Source organism: Caenorhabditis elegans, chromosome V (genome assembly GCF_000002985.6).
Source record: "Caenorhabditis elegans chromosome V".
Classification (NCBI taxonomy): domain Eukaryota; kingdom Metazoa; phylum Nematoda; class Chromadorea; order Rhabditida; family Rhabditidae; genus Caenorhabditis; species Caenorhabditis elegans.
In genome coordinates, this window is record NC_003283.11 from 17369704 (window position 1) to 17391290 (window position 21587).

The 21587-nt window shown below is 34.7% G+C and overlaps 3 protein-coding genes and 2 pseudogenes across 6 annotated transcripts; 4 read left to right on the forward strand and 1 right to left on the reverse strand.

The window, feature by feature from the left end:
- Positions 1-11: 11 nt before the first annotated feature.
- On the forward strand, positions 12-1765 carry srz-46 (annotated as a pseudogene). Its single transcript has 5 exons — positions 12-173; positions 571-680; positions 732-898; positions 952-1113; positions 1502-1765. Coding segments are annotated over exons 1-5 (865 nt in total).
- Positions 1766-1810: 45 nt separating this feature from the next.
- Positions 1811-7042, reverse strand: Y20C6A.1 (F-box domain-containing protein; the record flags this gene model as incomplete). 2 transcript variants are annotated; one of them, NM_001269812.2, is made up of 9 exons in its annotated part: positions 1811-2177; positions 2226-2913; positions 2959-3062; positions 3824-4087; positions 4138-4748; positions 5443-5486; positions 5607-5842; positions 6068-6785; positions 6987-7042. In NM_001269812.2, the coding sequence occupies 9 exons, from the start codon at positions 6998-7000 to the stop codon at positions 1902-1904; spliced, it is 2955 nt and encodes a 984-aa protein (NP_001256741.1). The 2 variants fall into 2 exon arrangements, with proteins under 2 accessions (NP_001256741.1, NP_001256742.1); NM_001269813.3 differs by having other exon boundaries at positions 1902-2177; positions 4138-4867; positions 5579-5842; positions 6987-7000.
- Positions 7043-7702: 660 nt separating this feature from the next.
- fbxb-7 (F-box domain-containing protein) lies at positions 7703-9530 on the forward strand. Its single transcript, NM_074997.9, has 2 exons — positions 7703-7822; positions 8580-9530. Exons 1-2 carry the CDS (start codon positions 7740-7742, stop codon positions 9472-9474), a joined length of 978 nt encoding a protein of 325 aa, NP_507398.2. The 5' UTR covers positions 7703-7739; the 3' UTR covers positions 9475-9530.
- A 998-nt stretch (positions 9531-10528) lies between these two features.
- Positions 10529-11416, forward strand: Y20C6A.4 (F-box associated domain-containing protein; the record flags this gene model as incomplete). Its single annotated transcript, NM_001129560.1, has 2 exons — positions 10529-10545; positions 10588-11416. 2 exons carry the CDS (start codon positions 10529-10531, stop codon positions 11414-11416), a joined length of 846 nt encoding a protein of 281 aa, NP_001123032.1.
- Positions 11417-12386: 970 nt separating this feature from the next.
- On the forward strand, positions 12387-13670 carry Y20C6A.3 (annotated as a pseudogene). The gene has a single exon. A coding segment is annotated over exon 1 (1284 nt).
- The last annotated feature ends 7917 nt before the right edge of the window (positions 13671-21587 follow it).

The window sequence follows — 21587 nt, forward strand, 5'->3', positions numbered from 1 at the left end:
ATGACTTCCAGATGAACACCACCCAGGCTTCTATCACCGATGTTCTGCGGAACGTAAAAGGAGACCCGGTTACTGTAATTCTTATTGGTTTTGTGGCTCTGATTTTAGTGTATACTACATTACTTCCATTTTATTTGCGGATTAATAAAGTTAATAAGGAGCGGGATAAAAAAGTAAGCCTGGAAAACTTTCTTTTGAAAAATTGGCAAATACTGAGTACACGTGGTGTCAGGCTGCCCCATTACGGTTTGATCTACAAAAATTGCGGGAATTTTTTTCCCAAAAAAATGTGACGTCAGCACGTTCTTAACCATACTAAATCAGTTCGTCTCAACTCCTGCAGTTTTTGTAGATCAACGTAGGTCAAGCTGAAATGAGACACTCTGACACCACGTGCATGGTTAAGAGTGTACTGACGTCACATTTTCCTGGGAAAAAATTCTCGCATTTTTTGTAGATCAAACCACAATTAAACTGTCTGACACGTGAGTATGGGAAATATTTTGCGCTTCTCAATCCCTATCTTTTGCACTTTTCCATAGAATTTCCAAGTAAAACATATAATTTCAGACCCTCTTCTTCCCTATCACGAATCACTTCTGTTTTATGGTCAAAGCTTCCTATTTCTTATTTGTGATCCTTCTTATTGATTCCACACTTCTTATGAAATTTCCCCAGGCGTAAGGATCAGTTAGGACCCTCGCAAGACTAAATATTTTTCACATTTTCAGAGTGATCCAATTTGATGTCTCATTGCAAATACTTATGCTTTTCCTGTTCTACGTGCTTTATATCTGCATGCAAGCCTTCCACTTGTTGATATTTTTCCTATCTATTGGACTATGATAACAATGATGACATCGATAAAGCATCTTCCCGTGTGAATTTGGGATTTGGGGTAGGTGTTCTACATATAAAGTCCGACTTCAATTTGAACAAAAAGTTCTGTAGATCACTTGTCTAGTGCTCAGTGTGTTTATATTTGTCTCTGCAATTCTCTACATCCCAATTATGCTTAGTGTTCGAAAGCAGTCGAATCTGAAAACTTTCAAGAAGGATAGGCCGCAGACTTATATATTCTGGCAGACAATGGTTGTGTTGATTTTCAAGTCCGTAAGTTTAAGATAGGGTTTTTAAGCGACCGACGTTACACGGGATTTGCTGATTGGCCTTTAAAAATTCGAGCTTCGCCAAATTTCCGATTATTATTATTCAAAATAACTGCAGAATTAGAAAAAGTAAAAAAAAAGATTATAGGACTTTCCAAAGTTTTTAGAAAGTTCTAAAACTTTCCAAATTTTTTCAGAAAATTCTAAAAGTGTCCAGTTTCTTTTCTACACAGTTCTAGGAGTTTCCAGTCATTCTAGATAATTTTGAATTTCCCGCCATGGTCTCGCAGCGAAAATGGGCTTGTTTGACCCCTCCCATGACGTCATAGTCAGCAGACGTCAAATTTTTTTTAAAAATATGAACGATGATGATTGTCAAAAGTCATTTTCAGACCTATATCCCATTCTTCATTGCCTCAATGCGTGGCGGTGAGTTCTCCATGAGCACTTTCATTCACTTTATTTTACTATCCGACTTTGTCACAATGCCACTGATCATTCAAGTATCATATTTGGCCTGCAATAAGCGAAACTCGAATATGTTGTGTTCTTCACTCAGATTCCAACAGTTTATGAGAAATAGTGTCTATGTCAGTTCATCGGTACGGCCCGCGAACGCTGTTGAAATTATTTCAAGTCAAGTTTCTCAGGCATAACAGTAGTATATTTCTCCATAGTTTTTCACAATCGAATAAATATCCTTCAGAATAGTAATATTTATTTACATATTGATGTACAAAACTCTATACTATAATACAACAAATCCTTGAATTTAAGTTAAGACTTGACGTTTTATTGCTCCCAACGTAGCGTATTTGCTGGAACATCGGAAATCTCGACATGGGAAAACACAAAGACTGTGATCTCCCTTTCTCCTGCGATACGCTCTAGATAATCTATACAAACTGCTCTCTGTCTGTCTATTTTCATTTTAAAAAACCACTTTTTATGTATGACACCTTCTTTGGTGTCACTAGACGATGCACCAAGAGTTGGCACCAAATCTCCTGCATCGAATGACCTGGATTTAATGTTGAAATTTCGATTGGCGGATGAGGTTTTGAAGATCTGAAATTTATACCATAGATAACCATCAATTACTTGTATTATGCCTACCTCCTTTAGATAAACCAAGTCTTCAACGGAAATTGTGCGTAAAGTGACTTCAACTTTCAGAAAATGCCCGATATTTTCGACGGAAAATGAAAGTCCGCAGTCAAGGACCCGAAGCTCTTCTGCCATTTTCCATTGATCCAATTCCACAAGTTTAGTAGTGTCAAGCTCCTCTTCCTCAACTCTACTATATGCGTCATAGTTCAAGAAAATCATTTTCAGCTCATTTTTATCCAAATAAGACAGGATCCTTCTTATGATCGGTAGATCAACGCCCAGCATGACAATGCACTTGACTTTTAGTGGAGTTTCGTGAGCCTTCAGAATTTCCTTCAGCTTATGAATGTACTCATCATCTATAGAACGCAGGGTGAAAGCGAGTTTGCTGATGGGGGTTTTCTGATGCTTCAGAATTTGTTTCAAGTCACTCATACAACAGTCTAACGGTGTATTGTCTGGCATCATCCGAGTTGCAATGAAATCAGAACCGTAAGGTATTGGCGGATATGCAAGAAGTTTGCAGCCGATCGGATTTTTTTTATAGGTAAGGGATGTTTTCCCCTCGGGGGTTATTATTTCGAGCATTGAATCTTTTCCATCAAAAGTTATCCAAATATTCCGTTCGGGGAAGTCAAAATGTGCGGTGTCGATGAAATTGCGGAGGTTTTTACAAACTTTTCGAAGCGACAAGCTAAAATTCATAAAGTAAGAAGTGATCACGCAACAGAAAATTTACATTGTGACAAAGGAGCACTTTTCTATGATACTTTTCATAGCTTGATAGTTAGTCGATATGAGAGATAGCAAGTTGAAGTCAGAGTTTACGTGTTGTGGATTTACCTGGAAAATTACGAATTATTATCAAGATAATTTTCTCACGTTATCTTTACATAGCTTGGCAGCGTCTGAAACTTACCAGGGACTATGGAAGAGCACAGGTATTTACAGGAGCTCGATGCGTGCCGGGCTTTGCGACAAGTAGTGTTGCCACAACGTTTGGACGTATTTTTGGCAGCATAGTATGAACTATAAGACTACTATAAGACTACTATAGGACTATAAGACTACTATAAGACTATAAGACTACTGGCGAACTAGTTCTCAAGGCGACCTGCGATTTGGCAGCCTATTAAGCTTTCGTCATGTCTCATTAAGGCTCAGGTCGGAGATCGCATTGAGAGGTAATTTTTTGGTTTTTTTTTTGTTTTTTGTTTTTTGTTTTTTGGTTTTTTTGGTGTATTGACGAAAATTCGTTTTTTTTTTGGTTTTTCGAAAATTTCAATTTTTTTGTTTTTTGGTTTTTTCGGTTTTTCAAAAACTTCAATTTTTTGGTTTTTTGTTTTTTGGTTCAAAATTTTTTTTGGTCCCAGCCCTGATTGATACAGAGGATGCCAGTCCGCACAGCCGCCAGGCCGCTAGGTCTCCAAGCCGCTAGGCCGTCAGGCCATCAGGCCGCCAAGAACTAGGTCCAGGTTTGCCTTAATGAATACCGCTTTGAAAAAGTACTATGTAGTAGTTTCAGGGAAACAATATATGTACAACAAATTCAACAATTTCGAGCGATTTAAAAATAATCTCAAGTTTTGTCTCTAAAAACTAACCTCTGCCTCCACAAATCCAAATTGAAACGTATAATCCTTTGTATTACAGTATTCAATCCGAAGATCATACGAAGTATGAACCTCATGTGGAAAATACCAGATCTTTCTGTAAAGCTCTTCGCCGTTCTTGTATTCAACATGCTCCGTTTCCCCAAACACCTCGTGTGGTTCAACGTTGTTGGTGTCATTTGAAATTTCAGAGGTTTTCGCATATCGGTTGAAGTTGAGCTCAAAAGTAGAAGGCTTTTCGTTGACGAGGAAGTGCTGAAAGACTTTATTATTATGTTTCCTAATTCGAATTCTGACTAATTTACCTCCTTTAACATAATCAAATCATCGTAAGTTAACTTTGCGAAGGTTACTCGTACTTCTTGAAAATGCAGGAAATTCGAAATTGCAGCTTTCACATAAAAATTGTTGATGGACAATAAAGATGCATTCTTCCACTGCTCCAAGTTCACTAGGCCATCACAATGAAGCTCACCTTTATCGCCCGTCAAAATTATTTCCTTTAGAACTCGAGGCTCCAGACAAGCCATGATTCCTGGCAGATGCTCATTGATTGGTTTTTCAGACAGTGTGACTACAAACGTATTAACTTTAAGTTTAGAGCTTCTCTCTCTGAGCATTGTTTCGACGGTGTCTAGCAAGGTTTTGTGGATTTGAAGTAGGATCTCATTGGATCCATCGAGCTCCAGATTTGTGATAGAGGCAATCGAGAAGCTCCAAAGAACTGGTATAGATCTCAACAGGTATTCAAGGTGTAATACTGAGACTTTGCAAACGGGTGACTGTGAAACTTCCTGCTTTTGATCGCTGTCAATAATACACCAATCTCCTCTTGGCTTGTATGATATTCTTATATTTTTAGTCTCGTTCATTGTTTGCGTGGTAACTGCTCTTCGAATATAATTTGGCACCGCTGCTAGAATCATATCGATCATTATTTGGCTCTCGTGGATCATCAAGGCGAGGGCATGATCTTCCGCGTTTTCTATTTCAGTTTTGATAGGCGGAAGGATGGCTGATCGGGTGATTATTGGACTACAGAATTATTAAGATTAGAGGGTTCCCGATGCGCCCGACATCTACCGGGTAGAACCTAGCCACTAGTGTGGGACCGAGAGGAACCGGCCGGGACTAAACAAGTTTTGAGGCGAACGGCTTTTGATTAGCTCAAAAAATACGAATCAGTTCGGCTAGAAACCAGTGAGATGTCAGAAGTGGTCCCTGTCATACTACTCACAAGGAAAGTATTTCAACTTAATCCTGGGCTTTGAAAAAAAAGAACATTTTCTAAATAGGTCCCTACAAAAAAATAAGCTGTATACGGGCACTTTCTACCAGAAAAAAGCAGATCTAAAATTGCTTTCAGGTCATTTTTTCCTAAAATCAATAGTTCATAAAATGACGCAGATGAGATTTTTCGGGACTAATCTTGATGTTAGTAAGTTTGCTAGACATGGGACCATTTTGAAACGTTTTCAATTAAAAAAAATATCGGAAAAATTTTTGAAATTTTCTGGTTAAAGCCATGTAAAAATGGGCTACTGGGCTTTTTCAAAATGGGCCTAAAAATAGGCCTTGTGGAACTTTTCCCGTTATCAAAAATCACTCACTCTGTTGGAACACGGTTCTGATCTTCATTGCCAACTTCTGGATCCTGGAAAACGGTTATATAATATTTTTTGGCATCTTTTAAGTTGTGGCATCTTTCAAGATCCACTGGGGTCGACCAAAAAGTAGCAGACTTACCGGTGGCTTGTCCGCTGCCTTAACTCGCCTGAACACAAACTGCGTCCCGTTTTTCCGTTTCGGACGATATTTCACAAGAACATAAAATTCTTCGCCATCTCCCACCGGAAAGTACCATTTCTTGCTGTACAGCTCGCCATTTGGCTGGAGCTTGACATGGAAGAGCTTTCCGAACAACTCGCTTGTTTTCACTACACGTCTGTTATTGAAACTTTCAGGGTAGTTCAATTCAAAGTACTCTGGTGTTTCGTGGTTTAGGAAATGCTGGAATTATTAGTTTGAGAGTATTTTTTATTTATTTTAAGCCATCACGTGGTGTGAGAGTGTCTTATTTTGGTTTGATCTACGTAAATTTACAAAACTGATTTTGCATGGTTAAGAACATACTGACGTCACATTTTCTACGCGAAAAATTCCCGCATTTTGTGTAAATCAAACCATAATGGGACAGCCTGACACCTCGTGAGCCATAAAACAATATATACTTACGTTTTTCAGCAAAGTCAGCTCGCTATAAGTATTTGGGTACATTCCAGTGCTAACTTTTGCAAAATGAAAAAAGGCATCAAATTTCAAGTCAGTGGAAAGGTTGTTCATTTTAACCTCCTTTCCATTGAGCCACTGCTCCAAGGTAACAATAGCGTCCAGTTTCAGATGAGTTCCCGGGATTGGGGTGCTCAGAATTATAGTATTGAGCAAGTTGGAGTTGAGGTGGGACATCATAATTGCAGCGTGATTGTTGAATGGTTCTTGCCATAAGTTTACTTCAAAAGCGAAAGCGTTTAGTGGTTTCTGCCGGGATGTTAGCATTCGGTTCAGGTTCTCTAAAAATATTGCATTTGTTTGAAGATCCTGGACACTGGGAGTTGGTTCATCTTGAGATTTTTTAACCGAAATCACTGAGAATTTCTTGAGCACATCCATAGTACCAAGGGCATGCTCCAAGTGCAAAACGGAGACATCAAAAAATTCCAGGCGGTCCACAAACTCTTGTTGGTCATTATTCTCAATCAAGCATCCATTGTCGGTTGGTCTGTAGGCAATCCAAACATTTCTCACTTCAATTGTGCCAGACTTTAGAGGTGTTTCAGTTTCCAATATCAGCTTTATCTGATCTTCTCGAATTTCCAAGCGAACATCGATATCTTGGAATGCGTCGAGCTGAGCTAGTGATGATTGGAGGATTTGGGATTGGTCGGCAGAGTAGCTGAAAGAGAATTGCTCGTGATAGTGCAAAAAAAGTTAAATTTTTCTAAATTCAACCCGGTAGGTGTCGGGTGCATTTCAACCTCCAAAAATTGCCGAGCGCTTCGAGTGAAAGACAATGAGCGGCCGACATTTTATGGGTTTTGCAAAATATTCATGCAGTTATAGTTTGAAAAATATTTTGTTTTAAATCATAACTTACTCATTTTCTGTCATTTTCCAGTCAAATATGTAACTCTAGGCTCTCTTTTAGAGTTGTTCATGCGAAAAACCAACCTTTAGAAAAATCAATATTGAAGAAGAATGTTGTTTACGAAAAAAGAGAAAAACTGATAAGAATACGGCAGGAAAGACCTATGGTCATTGTTGAAAACTGATAAGGAGTTCAATTAACAATAGTATAACTTTTATTTTATGACAAATTCAAGCCTAGATTAGGCAAATTCGGCCAATCCGCAATTTGCCGGAAATTTTTAATTCAGGTAATTTACCGACTTGCAGCAAAATGTTTAAATCCGACAATTTGCCGGTTTGCCATTTTGCCGCAAAATTTTCTATTCCGGCAATCTGCCTGTTTGCCGACTTGCTAGAATTTTCAATTCCGACAAATTGCCGGTTTGCCGAACTTTCTTTTTTTTTTGGCTAATTGCCGATTTGCCGCAATATTTTCAATTCCGGTAATTTGCCGGTTGGTCGAGTTGCCGGAAATTACCAGTTGCTGCAATTTGCCGGTTTGCCGCCCATCCCTGACTCACAGCACGTAAAGATTCCAAATGAGATGAATAATATCCAGACACACCTGTCTCTGTTTTTGTTCATCGTAGTAGGCGGGAGAGAAGGGGGGGGGGGTCACTTCCCACAAGAACGGTACGCCCCCCCCCCCCCCCCCCCCCGTCTGTCCCTCCACCTCGATGTGGCAAAAATAGTTTCTTCATTCTTGCTCGGTTTCCCCGTAATGAGGGGGGACTCTTTTCCAATCCTCCAGCTGCCACCCAATGTTCTACACAAAACACTCCGGAGTATGCAGTTTTTCGATTTGTAAGTTTTATTCAAAAATCTTTTAAAGTGTCTTTTCAAACTTAAAATGGTATAAAATTACCGAATTTCTCCATGAAACGTTTGAAAAAGTTTTCTAAAAAAAAACAAAAAAAAAGGAAATTTTCAGCTAAACTTTAAAAATTTTCCAATTTGTCCAATGTGTCGTAGCGGCTAAAACCTAATTTATATTTTATCATCACCCTTTAAAACATATTTTAGTTGTTTAAACGTTGATTGAATTCGATAAATTTAGTTTTGGCAAATTGCCAAAATTTGGAAAAATCAGGGCTTTTGAGGAAATCCAAAGCAATTTTGCGTGTACCGACCCCTACAATTAATAATTAATTAATTAATAATTGAAACAAAATTACAGTTTAAAAAATGTAGGAAAAAACATTTTTTGGTGGACTTCCAAAATTATGAGTGGCAAAAAGTTATTGTCACCTTTTCACGGTAAATAAAAAATTTTCAAAACGTTTTATTATGATATTCGGTCATTTTGGCACCAAATATGTAGTTTTTCACACGTTCCGCACTAGTGCTACTCTACCTTTAAAGGGTGATAATAAAAGAAATAGGCTGCTGCGACACTGAAAAGTTGGCAAAATTTAAATTATTAGCTAAAAATAGGCAACTTTTTCCAAAACTTTGAGCCGCCATAACTTTATTTTGAGAAATTTATCTGTATGTCTCATTACGAAATTCGATATATTTGCCTATTTTGGGTCATATCTAGCCTATAACTACCTTTTTTCAGAATGATCTTCTCACTTGTATCAAAAGCGACTAGAAAAGCCACACAGGCGCTCGAATTAGCGGCTCTCGGAATTTTGGTGAAGATTGACCAAGACTTGAAAATCACCATTTACAACGGATCAATCGGGTTCTATTTGGACATTTACTATGATAGAGTTGCAAATACTCGATTGGAAGGCGGGAATGTTGGTATAGGAATCGAAAGATTGCCAACTGGCACAGTTTATCTGAAACGTTCTGATCTTTCTCCGCGACAATGCCTCGATCACTTCCAAGAAGTTTTTTGGCATTACAAGAAGATTTTTATTGAAATTGATCATACCGTAACCGACTACCAATCGATTTATGAAGAATTTAAAGGTATCAAGTTCAACTCCCTGACGATGTTGATGAATCGAGCAAATGGAGAAGATGAATGGGCTCGAAAATGCGCAATGAACTTTTCCCGGCAGTGTGACGAGATTGACTTGGACGGCGAGCCACTATTCACGCACACTGCTTGTGAATTTCAAAACCTTGCTTGTCAGAAATTCAAACAATTTCATTCGTCCAAGAAATGTACATTGAACGATTTGCTGGTTATGGAAGCAAAAGATTTTGTTTCGTCGATTGATTTTGAGGAGCTCAACTTGTTTCTGAAATTCTGGATCAAAGGATTTATTCAACATCTGAAATGTGTGGAGTTGTACGTGGAAAGTGATACATCTGATCTACAAAACATTGCGATCTTATTCAAAAACATCAGTTATGAGGAGGCACCTAATGATAAGGTGTTTGAGTACAAATATCGACTGGTTTGTAGAGGAGGACGGTATATTCAAAGCAATGATGGGATTACGGCAGTGGTCGGATTTGATGACTTTGATAATTGTGTGAAGCTAATTGTGTTGGATTGATTTTTTATTCTTGTGAGGTGTTTTTGAGATTGTGAATGAATATTTGATGACTGAGATGTTACTGGTGAACATTAATTGCAGAGACGGCTTGAAAATTGTTACCTTAATGCAATTGTTTTTGTGATAGTGAGTCAACTGTTTCTTTAGCTTAAGAAAAGAAGATCAGACAAATTTCTACAAAATGGGTTTTTCAAATCGCTCGATTTTCGGATGTTTATGTTAACCTGAGAACTACTTTAGGTGCTCTCAAGAAAAGTTCAATTTTTCGTCAAAGGTGGAGTAGCGCCAATGGAGATTTTGCCTAAATGCACTCATAATGATTCAAAACAACCGACTATCATCATAAAGCACTCCAAAAAAATTTAGATGTTTCATAATTTTTGGTCAAAGTTTTGGGAAATTGCCAAAATTTTGAAAAATATGAGCTTTTGACGAAATTTAAAGAAATGTCGCATGTTTCGACTTCTTTAATGTTTTAATTTAAATAATTTACACAAAATTAAAAAATAAAAAATGTCGAAAAAAATTTATTTTTTTGGTCGACTTCCAAAATTATGAGTGGCAAAAATTGAGTAATTTCCACTTTTTGACAGTTAATAAAACATTTCAAAAAATTTTTGAGAATTTTTATTATGATATTTGGTCATTTTGGGACTATAGGAGTGCTTTCTAACAATTTCCCCACTGGCGCTACTCCACCTTTAAAAATAGAATACAGAAATTTAAGAAAAAAAAGTTATGACGGTTTAAACGTTTTGGAAAAAGTCCTATTCTCAACTAAAACCTCAAATTCTTCCATCTTGACAAAGTCAGGACTTGTGGAAGTAAGCTCTTCTCGGTAGTTTTGTGCCATTTTGGGTCTAGAAACTTAACAGATGTTATTGAATTCCAGATTGATTCAAGTATCTAGAGGGTATAAATAAAATAAATGGCAAAATCGCACAGATACACCTGTCACTTGTAGAGAGGTCACTTCCCACCCTGTGCCTACCTTCCATCTGTCCCTCCGCATCGCTATGACAAAACAAAAAAACTACACGAAACACTCCGGAGTATGCAGTTTTTCAATTTGTAAGTTTTGCTATACATATGTATATTATTGTTTATTTTCAGGATGACCTTCACACTTGTCTCAAAAGCTACTATAAAAGCGACACAGGCGCTGAAATTAGCGACTCGGGGGATTTTCGTGCAGATTGGCCAAGACTTGACAATCAGCATTTACAATGCATCAGAGGGATCCGACTATTTGGACATTTGCTATGGTACAGTTGCAAACACTCGATTGAAAGGCCTTTCTGTAAAATCCCCTTATCAGTCTCCCCGACAATGCATCGATCACTACCAAGAGGTTTTTTGGCATAAAAAAAAGATTTTCATTGAAATTGAGCGTACCGCAACCGACTACCAGTGGATTTACGAAGAATTTAAAGATATCAAGTTTGAATCCCTGAATGGGCTCGAATGGGCTCGAAGATGCGCAATGAACTTTTCCCGGCAATGTGACGAGGTTGACTTGGGCGGCGAGCCACTATTCACGCAAACTGCTTGTGAGTTTCAAAACTTTGTTTGTCAAAAATTCACCGATTTGAAATCGGCCAAGAAATGCACATTGAACGATTTGCTGGTTATGGAATCTCAAAACTTTGTATCATCGATTGACTTTGAGGAGCTCAACTTGTTTCTGAAATTCTGGATTGAAGGGTATTTTCAACAACTGAAATTTATGGAGTTGTCTGTGGAAAGTGATATGTCTGATCAGGAGAATATTGCGATCTTATTCAAAAACATCAGATATGAAAAGGCACCTAATAATAAGGTATTTGAGTACAGATATCCATGGAGTTTTCGAGGAGGACGGTATATTCAAAGCAAAGATGGAATTACTGCCGTTGTCGGGTTTCGATTTCTTAAATGTGTGACGTTAATTGTGTTGGAGTAATTTTTTTTATATTTTTGAGATCTTTTTGAGATTGTGAATAAATATTTGATAAATGAGATATAATTGTTCAACATTCATTAGCAGAGACCGAAAATTGGTGGAACCTAAACGCAATTAGTATGTATATCTCTTTTGTGATAGTGAATGAAATTTGAAAAAAGAAGATCAGACAAATTTCTACAAAATGGACACGCAAGACTAATTGTTGAAAATTGTCTTAGAGAAGTTTTTCAAGTCTGTTCTCGAGTTTCTGACGTTTAGATTATCTAGGGTACGATTTTTTTGAATTCGAAATGGCCCAAAGCTGCCGAACTCCGTAATGTAAGCTTCTGTAAAGTAATTTTTTAGTTATGGCGGTTCTGTAGGGTTTTACCCTTTTTCTCTTTTATTTTTCCCTCAACGCAAGCTCTTTTGTCATTTTGACACGCCAAAACCTCTGATTTCCTGCTCAACAAGTTTCGCGCCTTGCGATCTTGTTGACGCACTTTCCGTGCCTTGCGCACACGGCGACGCGAATCCAAGAATTCTCATCACTTCTCCCGCAAGAACGGGTGCAAGCCGGTCGACGCCGTGAGGCTCGCCGTTTTTTCCATTGTTTTCTAGGTTTCAAGGTTTTAATTGTTTAAGGTTTAAGGTTAAGGAGAAGATTTATTGTTTTTCTCCTTGTGTTTGGTATCTTGGTCTCGAATATTTCGAGATATTATTGTTTCTCCTGGTCTTAAAAGGTCTCTTGCTAATAAATTCATTAGTAAGATATCAAAAAGTCTTCTGTTTCTTTTGCCTTGTCTTCTTGTTTCAGATTTACAGCTCGGGAAGATTTATACTTCTCCGACTTGGGGGCCGAACCTTTTCTTGAAAGGTTCGGCCCCCAAGTCGTTCTTGAAACTCCGAGATTCTTGAAACTCCGAGAGCTATTCCGCAAGAGTCTGCACTCCAGGAGATAACAGTTTTAAAAGTAGAAGAGCAAACAATGGTTACAGATGATACACGATCGGATGAAATTTTGGAGTTTGAATCTCTGTTAATTCAGAAAGGTCAAACGTTGTCGGGTTATTGCGATTGCATCGAAATTGTGACTAATAAAGAATTAAGTAATTCTCGTTCCGAGCAAAAAGTAATGGTCACTGATGAGAAATCTACAATGTCAGAGGTTGATACCAAAACTTTGAAAGAGCTTGATTTCATTATGAAAAAGTTAAACCTGAACTCTATAAGTGAAGTTGAGGAAAGAATTCAAGAAAGTTATCGTTCAGATGATGCTCTTGAAAAGATTGTTCAAATTTATGAAGAGTCACAGAAAGAGTTACAAGAGTTACATGCCAAATTCAATGCAACACAACATGAGCTAAGAAATCTTGAAGAGAAGTTGAAAATAGAATAGTATGATCATAAGAATGCAATTGCAAAATATGAGAATGCATTAAAATGTTCTAATATAAGTGATGTACAGTACTTCGAGAATGTTACAGACAATTGTGAAGTGGAAACAAGCATGAGATTTTCACATTCTCCAAAGGAATCTTGTATTGAAAGTTATGGAATTGACACTGATCACATAGAAAATGCTTTTGAAAAGGAGAAAGTGGACCAGAAAGCCAAGGATACATACTTGGGTCCCCCACTGAACTCCAACATTTTGGAAAATTTTCAAAATTGTGATTCTATGTCTATTGTTACAACTGAATGTTCCAAAACTGATTATGAGATTGAAAATATGACTCATATTATTGATTCTCCAGATATTGACTATAAGAATGAAGACACTGATGCCATTCACAAGGAAAGCACACAAATTATGTCATTTACGGAAAAATCCTGTGACAATGAAAATGATAAGATTGAGCACATTATGCACAACTCATTGAACAATCAGATACAAAAGGCCGGACTACAAAAGCCGGGAGATGTCGCCTGTGGCGGATTTTTTGACAAGAAAATGAAGCGTAGAGTCAATGATGAAATGCGTCCACGTACAGATCCACCAACTGACTTGTCACAACAAGCATGCTATGGTACGGTATCTGATATGTTGGATTGGAATAATTGGAGTCATGAGAATTGGAAGGATATGAGTTGGCAAAGATTCGTTCGAGAATCACGTCCTCGCAAGGATCCACCTTGGAGTTCGTGTCGTTCGGAAGTTGGCATGTGTTATGGATGGAGATGGGATGTTAGTCAAGTTCCATCATGTCTTCAAGACTACGGAAGTCGTCACGTCTTGTTCACCCCTCGCCAAGCTGCAGAGGTTCAGTGACTCCATCATTCCTATGTGTAGTTCAATATCTTTTTATTTTTTTTATTTTTTATCAGTTTATTATTTCCCCATCCCTTAAGAGTAGTAATTTTATTTTAAGTCTAGGTTCCCACATTTTCATCAATTCTTATATTTCTTTTCCCCACCCTTTTAAGTCTAGGAAATTATATATTTAAGTTAGGTCCTGTGCTATTATTCTTCATTTTCTCATTCCCTATTAGGTCCCGTAGAGTTTTTGTTTAATTATTTTGTATTCCCCATATGGTAGTAGCTGAAGCCCATTTTCTGTGTGTGTCGGGATCAGGGAGGCGGAGCTCGAAAAAGCCGGGGATGTCGGGTTTTACCCTTTTTCTCTTTTATTTTTCCCTCAACGCAAGCTCTTTTGTCAGTTTGACACGCCAAAACCTCTGATTTCCTGCTCAACAAGTTTCGCGCCTTGCGATCTTGTTGACGCACTTTCCGTGCCTTGTGCACACGGCGACGCGAATCCAAGAATTCTCATCACTTCTCCCGCAAGAACGGGTGCAAGCCGGTCGACGCCGTGAGGCTCGCCGTTTCTCATAGGTTTTAAGGTTTTAAATTGTTACAAGTTTAAGGTTTTTATTGTTTTTTATTAAGGTTTAAGGTTAAGGAGAAGATTTATTGTTTTCTCCTTATTTTCAGTGTCTTAGTCTCGAATATTTCGAGATATTTTGTTTCTTCTGGTTTAAAAAGACTTTTTCTTGCTAATAAATCCGTTAGTAAGATATCAAAGGTCTTCTGTTCTCAGTTTTCTCAGTTTTCAAGGTTACAGGTTACAATTGTCTAATTAATAAGGTCTTGATTTATCAAAACCTTACTGTTTTCAAAATTTTTAAAACCGAGAATTATGGTGAATATGGAAATTCAAGACTTCACTGGTTTTCAAAATTTTTAAAACCGAAAATTATGGTGAATATGGAAATTCAAATGTGCACTGGTTTTCAAAATTTTTAAAACCGAGAATTATGGTGAATATGGAAATTCAAGACTTCACTGGTTTTCAAAATTTTTAAAACCGAAAATTATGGTGAATATGGAAGTTCAAATGTGCACTGGTTTTCAAAATTTTTAAAACCGAGAATTATGGTGAATATGGAAATTCAAGACTTCACTGGTTTTCAAAATTTTTAAAACCGAGAATTATGGTGAATATGGAAATTCAAATGTGCACTGGTTTTCAAAATTTTTTAAAGCGAGATTTATGGTGAATATGGAAATTCAAATGTGCACTGGTTTTCAAAATTTTTTAAACCGAGAATTATGGTGAATATGGAAATTCAAATGTGCACTGGTTTTCAAAATTTTTTAAACCGAGAATTATGGTGAATATGGAAATTCAAGACTTCACTGGTTTTCAAAATTTTTAAAACCGAGAATTATGGTGAATATGGAAATTCAAATGTGCACTGGTTTTCAAAATTTTTAAAACCGAGAATTATGGTGAATATGGAAATTCAAGACTTCACTGGTTTTCAAAATTTTTAAAACCGAGAATTATGGTGAATATGGAAATTCAAGACTTCACTGGTTTTCAAAATTTTTTAAACCGAGAATTATGGTGAATATGGAAATTCAAGATTTCACTGGTTTTCAAAATTTTTTAAACCGAGAATTATGGTGAATATGGAAATTCAAGACTTCACTGGTTTTCAAATCTTTTAAAACCGAGAATTATGGTGAATATGGAAATTCAAATGTGCACTGGTTTTCAAAATTTTTAAAACCGAGAATTATGGTGAATATGGAAATTCAAGACTTCACTGGTTTTCAAAATTTTTAAAACCGAGAATTATGGTGAATATGGAAATTCAAATGTGCACTGGTTTTCAAAATTTTTTAAACCGAGAATTATGGTGAATATGGAAATTCAAGATTTCACTGGTTTTCAAAATTTTTTAAACCGAGAATTATGGTGAATATGGAAATTCAAATGTGCACTGGTTTTCAAAATTTTTAAAACAGAGAATTATGGTGAATATGGAAATTCAAATGTGCACTGGTTTTCAAAATTTTTTAAAACCGAGAATTATGGTGAATAAGGAAATTCAAATGTGCACTGGTTTTCAAAATTTTTTAAAACCGAGAATTATGGTGAATAAGGAAATTCAAATGTGCACTGGTTTTCAAAATTTTTTAAAACCGAGAATTATGGTGAATAAGGAAATTCAAATGTGCACTGGTTTTCAAAATTTTTTAAAGCGAGATTTATGGTGAATATGGAAATTCAAATGTGCACTGGTTTTCAAAATTTTTAAAACAGAGAATTATGGTGAATATGGAAATTCAAATGTGCACTGGTTTTCAAAATTTTTTAAAACCGAGAATTATGGTGAATAAGGAAATTCAAATGTGCACTGGTTTTCAAAATTTTTTAAACCGAGATTTATGGTGAATATGGAAATTCAAATGTGCACTGGTTTTCAAAATTTTTTAAAGCGAGATTTATGGTGAATATGGAAATTCAAATGTGCACTGGTTTTCAAAATTTTTTAAAGCGAGATTTATGGTGAATATGGAAATTCAAATGTGCACTGGTTTTCAAAATTTTTTAAAGCGAGATTTATGGTGAATATGGAAATTCAAATGTGCACTGGTTCTCAAAATTTTTAAAACAGAGAATTATGGTGAATATGGAAATTCAAATGCGCACTGGTTCTCAAAATTTTTAAAACAGAGAATTATGGTGAATATGGAAATTCAAATGTGCACTGGTTCTCAAAATTTTTAAAACAGAGAATTATGGTGAATATGGAAATTCAAATGTGCACTGGTTTTCAAAATTTTTAAAACAGAGAATTATGGTGAATATGGAAATTCAAATGTGCACTGGTTTTCAAAATTTTTTAAAGCGAGATTTATGGTGAATATGGAAATTCAAATGTGCACTGGTTCTCAAAATTTTTAAAACAGAGAATTATGGTGAATATGGAAATTCAAATGTGCACTGGTTTTCAAAATTTTTAAAACAGAGAATTATGGTGAATATGGAAATTCAAATGTGCACTGGTTTTCAAAATTTTTAAAACAGAGAATTATGGTGAATATGGAAATTCAAATGTGCACTGGTTCTCAAAATTTTTAAAACAGAGAATTATGGTGAATATGGAAATTCAAATGTGCACTGGTTTTCAAAATTTTTAAAACAGAGAATAATGGTGAATATGGAAATTCAAATGTGCACTGGTTTTCAAAATTTTTAAAACAGAGAATTATGGTGAATATGGAAATTCAATTGTGCACTGGTTCTCAAAATTTTTAAAACAGAGAATTATGGTGAATATGGAAATTCAAATGTGCACTGGTTTTCAAAATTTTTAAAACAGAGAATTATGGTGAATATGGAAATTCAAATGTGCACTGGTTTTCAAAATTTTTAAAACAGAGAATTATGGTGAATATGGAAATTCAAATGTGCACTGGTTTTCAAAATTTTTTAAACCCAGAATTATGGTGAATATGGAAATTCAAATGTGCACTGGTTTTCAAAATTTTTAAAACCGAGAATTATGGTGAATATGGAAATTCAAATGTGCACTGGTTTTCAAAATTTTTAAAACCGAGAATTATGGTGAATATGGAAATTCAATTGTGCACTGGTTTTCAAAATTTTTTAAACCCAGAATTATGGTGAATATGGAAATTCAAATGTGCACTGGTTTTCAAAATTTTTTAAACAGAGAATTATGGTGAATATGGAAATTCAAATGTGCACTGGTTCTCAAAATTTTTCAAATGTACACTGGTTTTCAAAATTTTTTAAACCGAGAATTATGGTGAATATGGAAATTCAAGACTTCACTGGTTTTCAAAATTTTTAAAACCGAAAATTATGGTGAATATGGAAATTCAAATGTGCACTGGTTTTCAAAATTTTTAAAACCGAAAATTATGGTGAATATGGAAGTTCAAATGTGCACTGGTTTTCAAAATTTTTAAAACCGAGAATTATGGTGAATACAGAAATTCAAATGTGCACTGGTTTTCAAAATTTTCAAAACCGAGAATTATGGTGAATAAGGAAATTCAAATGTGCACTGGTTTTCAAAATTTTTAAAACCGAGAATTATGGTGAATAAGGAAATTCAAATGTGCACTGGTTTTCAAAATTTTTAAAACCGAGAATTATGGTGAATATGGGAATTCAAATGTGCACTGGTTTTCAAAAATTTTTAAAGCGAGATTTATGGTGAATATGGAAATTCAAATGTGCACTGGTTTTCAAAAATTTTTAAAGCGAGATTTATGGTGAATATGGAAATTCAAATGTGCACTGGTTTTCAAAATTTTTTAAAGCGAGATTTATGGTGAATATGGAAATTCAAATGTGCACTGGTTCTCAAAATTTTTAAAACAGAGAATTATGGTGAATATGGAAATTCAAATGTGCACTGGTTTTCAAAATTTTTAAAACAGAGAATTATGGTGAATATGGAAATTCAAATGTGCACTGGTTTTCAAAAATTTTTAAAGCGAGATTTATGGTGAATATGGAAATTCAAATGTGCACTGGTGCTCAAAATTTTTAAAACAGAGAATTATGGTGAATATGGAAATTCAAATGTGCACTGGTTTTCAAAAATTTTTAAAGCGAGATTTATGGTGAATATGGAAATTCAAATGTGCACTGGTTTTCAAAATTTTTTAAAGCGAGATTTATGGTGAATATGGAAATTCAAATGTGCACTGGTGCTCAAAATTTTTAAAACAGAGAATTATGGTGAATATGGAAATTCAAATGTGCACTGGTTTTCAAAATTTTTTAAAGCGAGATTTATGGTGAATATGGAAATTCAAATGTGCACTGGTGCTCAAAATTTTTAAAACAGAGAATTATGGTGAATATGGAAATTCAAATGTGCACTGGTTTTCAAAATTTTTAAAACAGAGAATTATGGTGAATATGGAAATTCAAATGTGCACTGGTTTTCAAAATTTTTAAAACAGAGAATTATGGTGAATATGGAAATTCAAATGTGCACTGGTTTTCAAAATTTTTTAAAGCGAGATTTATGGTGAATATGGAAATTCAAATGTGCACTGGTGCTCAAAATTTTTAAAACAGAGAATTATGGTGAATATGGAAATTCAAATGTGCACTGGTTTTCAAAATTTTTAAAACAGAGAATTATGGTGAATATGGAAATTCAAATGTGCACTGGTTTTCAAAATTTTTAAAACAGAGAATTATGGTGAATATGGAAATTCAAATGTGCACTGGTTTTCAAAATTTTTAAAACAGAGAATTATGGTGAATATGGAAATTCAAATGTGCACTGGTTTTCAAAATTTTTAAAACAGAGAATTATGGTGAATATGGAAATTCAAATGTGCACTGGTTTTCAAAATTTTTAAAACAGAGAATTATGGTGAATATGGAAATTCAAATGTGCACTGGTTTTCAAAATTTTTAAAACAGAGAATTATGGTGAATATGGAAATTCAAATGTGCACTGGTTTTCAAAATTTTTTAAACCGAGAATTATGGTGAATATGGAAATTCAAATGTGCACTGGTTTTCAAAATTTTTTAAACCGAGAATTATGGTGAATATGGAAATTCAATTGTGCACTGGTTCTCAAAATTTTTAAAACAGAGAATTATGGTGAATATGGAAATTCAATTGTGCACTGGTTCTCAAAATTTTTAAAACAGAGAATTATGGTGAATATGGAAATTCAAATGTGCACTGGTTTTCAAAATTTTTAAAACAGAGAATTATGGTGAATATGGAAATTCAAATGTGCACTGGTTTTCAAAATTTTTAAAACAGAGAATTATGGTGAATATGGAAATTCAAATGTGCACTGGTTTTCAAAATTTTTAAAACAGAGAATTATGGTGAATATGGAAATTCAAATGTGCACTGGTTTTCAAAATTTTTTAAACCGAGAATTATGGTGAATATGGAAATTCAAATGTGCACTGGTTTTCAAAATTTTTTAAACCGAGAATTATGGTGAATATGGAAATTCAATTGTGCACTGGTTCTCAAAATTTTTAAAACAGAGAATTATGGTGAATATGGAAATTCAAATGTGCACTGGTTTTCAAAATTTTTAAAACAGAGAATTATGGTGAATATGGAAATTCAAATGTGCACTGGTTTTCAAAATTTTTAAAACAGAGAATTATGGTGAATATGGAAATTCAAATGTGCACTGGTTTTCAAAATTTTTAAAACAGAGAATTATGGTGAATATGGAAATTCAATTGTGCACTGGTTTTCAAAATTTTTTAAACCCAGAATTATGGTGAATATGGAAATTCAAATGTGCACTGGTTTTCAAAATTTTTTAAACCCAGAATTATGGTGAATATGGAAATTCAAATGTGCACTGGTTTTCAAAATTTTTTAAACCCAGAATTATGGTGAATATGGAAATTCAAATGTGCACTGGTTTTCAAAATTTTTTAAACAGAGAATTATGGTGAATATGGAAATTCAAATGTGCACTGGTTTTCAAAATTTTTTAAACCGAGAATTATGGTGAATATGGAAATTCAAATGTGCACTGGTTTTCAAAATTTTTAAAACAGAGAATTATGGTGAATATGGAAATTCAAATGTGCACTGGTTTTCAAAATTTTTTAAACCCAGAATTATGGTGAATATGGAAATTCAAATGTGCACTGGTTTTCAAAATTTTTTAAACCGAGAATTATGGTGAATATGGAAATTCAAATGTGCACTGGTTTTCAAAATTTTTTAAACCGAGAATTATGGTGAATATGGAAATTCAAATGTGCACTGGTTTTCAAAATTTTTAAAACAGAGAATTATGGTGAATATGGAAATTCAATTGTGCACTGGTTTTCAAAATTTTTTAAACCCAGAATTATGGTGAATATGGAAATTCAATTGTGCACTGGTTTTCAAAATTTTTAAAACAGAGAATTATGGTGAATATGGAAATTCAAATGTGCACTGGTTTTCAAAATTTTTAAAACAGAGAATTATGGTGAATATGGAAATTCAAATGTGCACTGGTTTTCAAAATTTTTAAAACAGAGAATTATGGTGAATATGGAAATTCAAATGTGCACTGGTTTTCAAAATTTTTAAAACAGAGAATTATGGTGAATATGGAAATTCAATTGTGCACTGGTTTTCAAAATTTTTTAAACCCAGAATTATGGTGAATATGGAAATTCAAATGTGCACTGGTTTTCAAAATTTTTTAAACCCAGAATTATGGTGAATATGGAAATTCAAATGTGCACTGGTTTTCAAAATTTTTTAAACAGAGAATTATGGTGAATATGGAAATTCAATTGTGCACTGGTTTTCAAAATTTTTTAAACCCAGAATTATGGTGAATATGGAAATTCAAATGTGCACTGGTTTTCAAAATTTTTTAAACCGAGAATTATGGTGAATATGGAAATTCAAATGTGCACTGGTTTTCAAAATTTTTTAAACAGAGAATTATGGTGAATATGGAAATTCAAATGTGCACTGGTTTTCAAAATTTTTTAAACCCAGAATTATGGTGAATATGGAAATTCAAATGTGCACTGGTTTTCAAAATTTTTAAAACAGAGAATTATGGTGAATATGGAAATTCAATTGTGCACTGGTTTTCAAAATTTTTTAAACCCAGAATTATGGTGAATATGGAAATTCAAATGTGCACTGGTTTTCAAAATTTTTTAAACCGAGAATTATGGTGAATATGGAAATTCAAATGTGCACTGGTTTTCAAAATTTTTTAAACAGAGAATTATGGTGAATATGGAAATTCAAATGTGCACTGGTTTTCAAAATTTTTTAAACCCAGAATTATGGTGAATATGGAAATTCAAATGTGCACTGGTTTTCAAAATTTTTAAAACAGAGAATTATGGTGAATATGGAAATTGAAATGTGCACTGGTTTTCAAAATTTTTAAAACAGAG

Coding starts and splice junctions, on each gene's coding strand:
- fbxb-7 (NM_074997.9), top strand. CDS start 7,740: ATGAGGGGGGACTCTTTTCCAATCCTCCAGCTGCCACCCAATGTTCTA. Junction 7,823..8,579: donor AGTATGCAGTTTTTCGATTT/GTAAGTTTTATT, acceptor ACCTTTTTTCAG/AATGATCTTCTCACTTGTAT.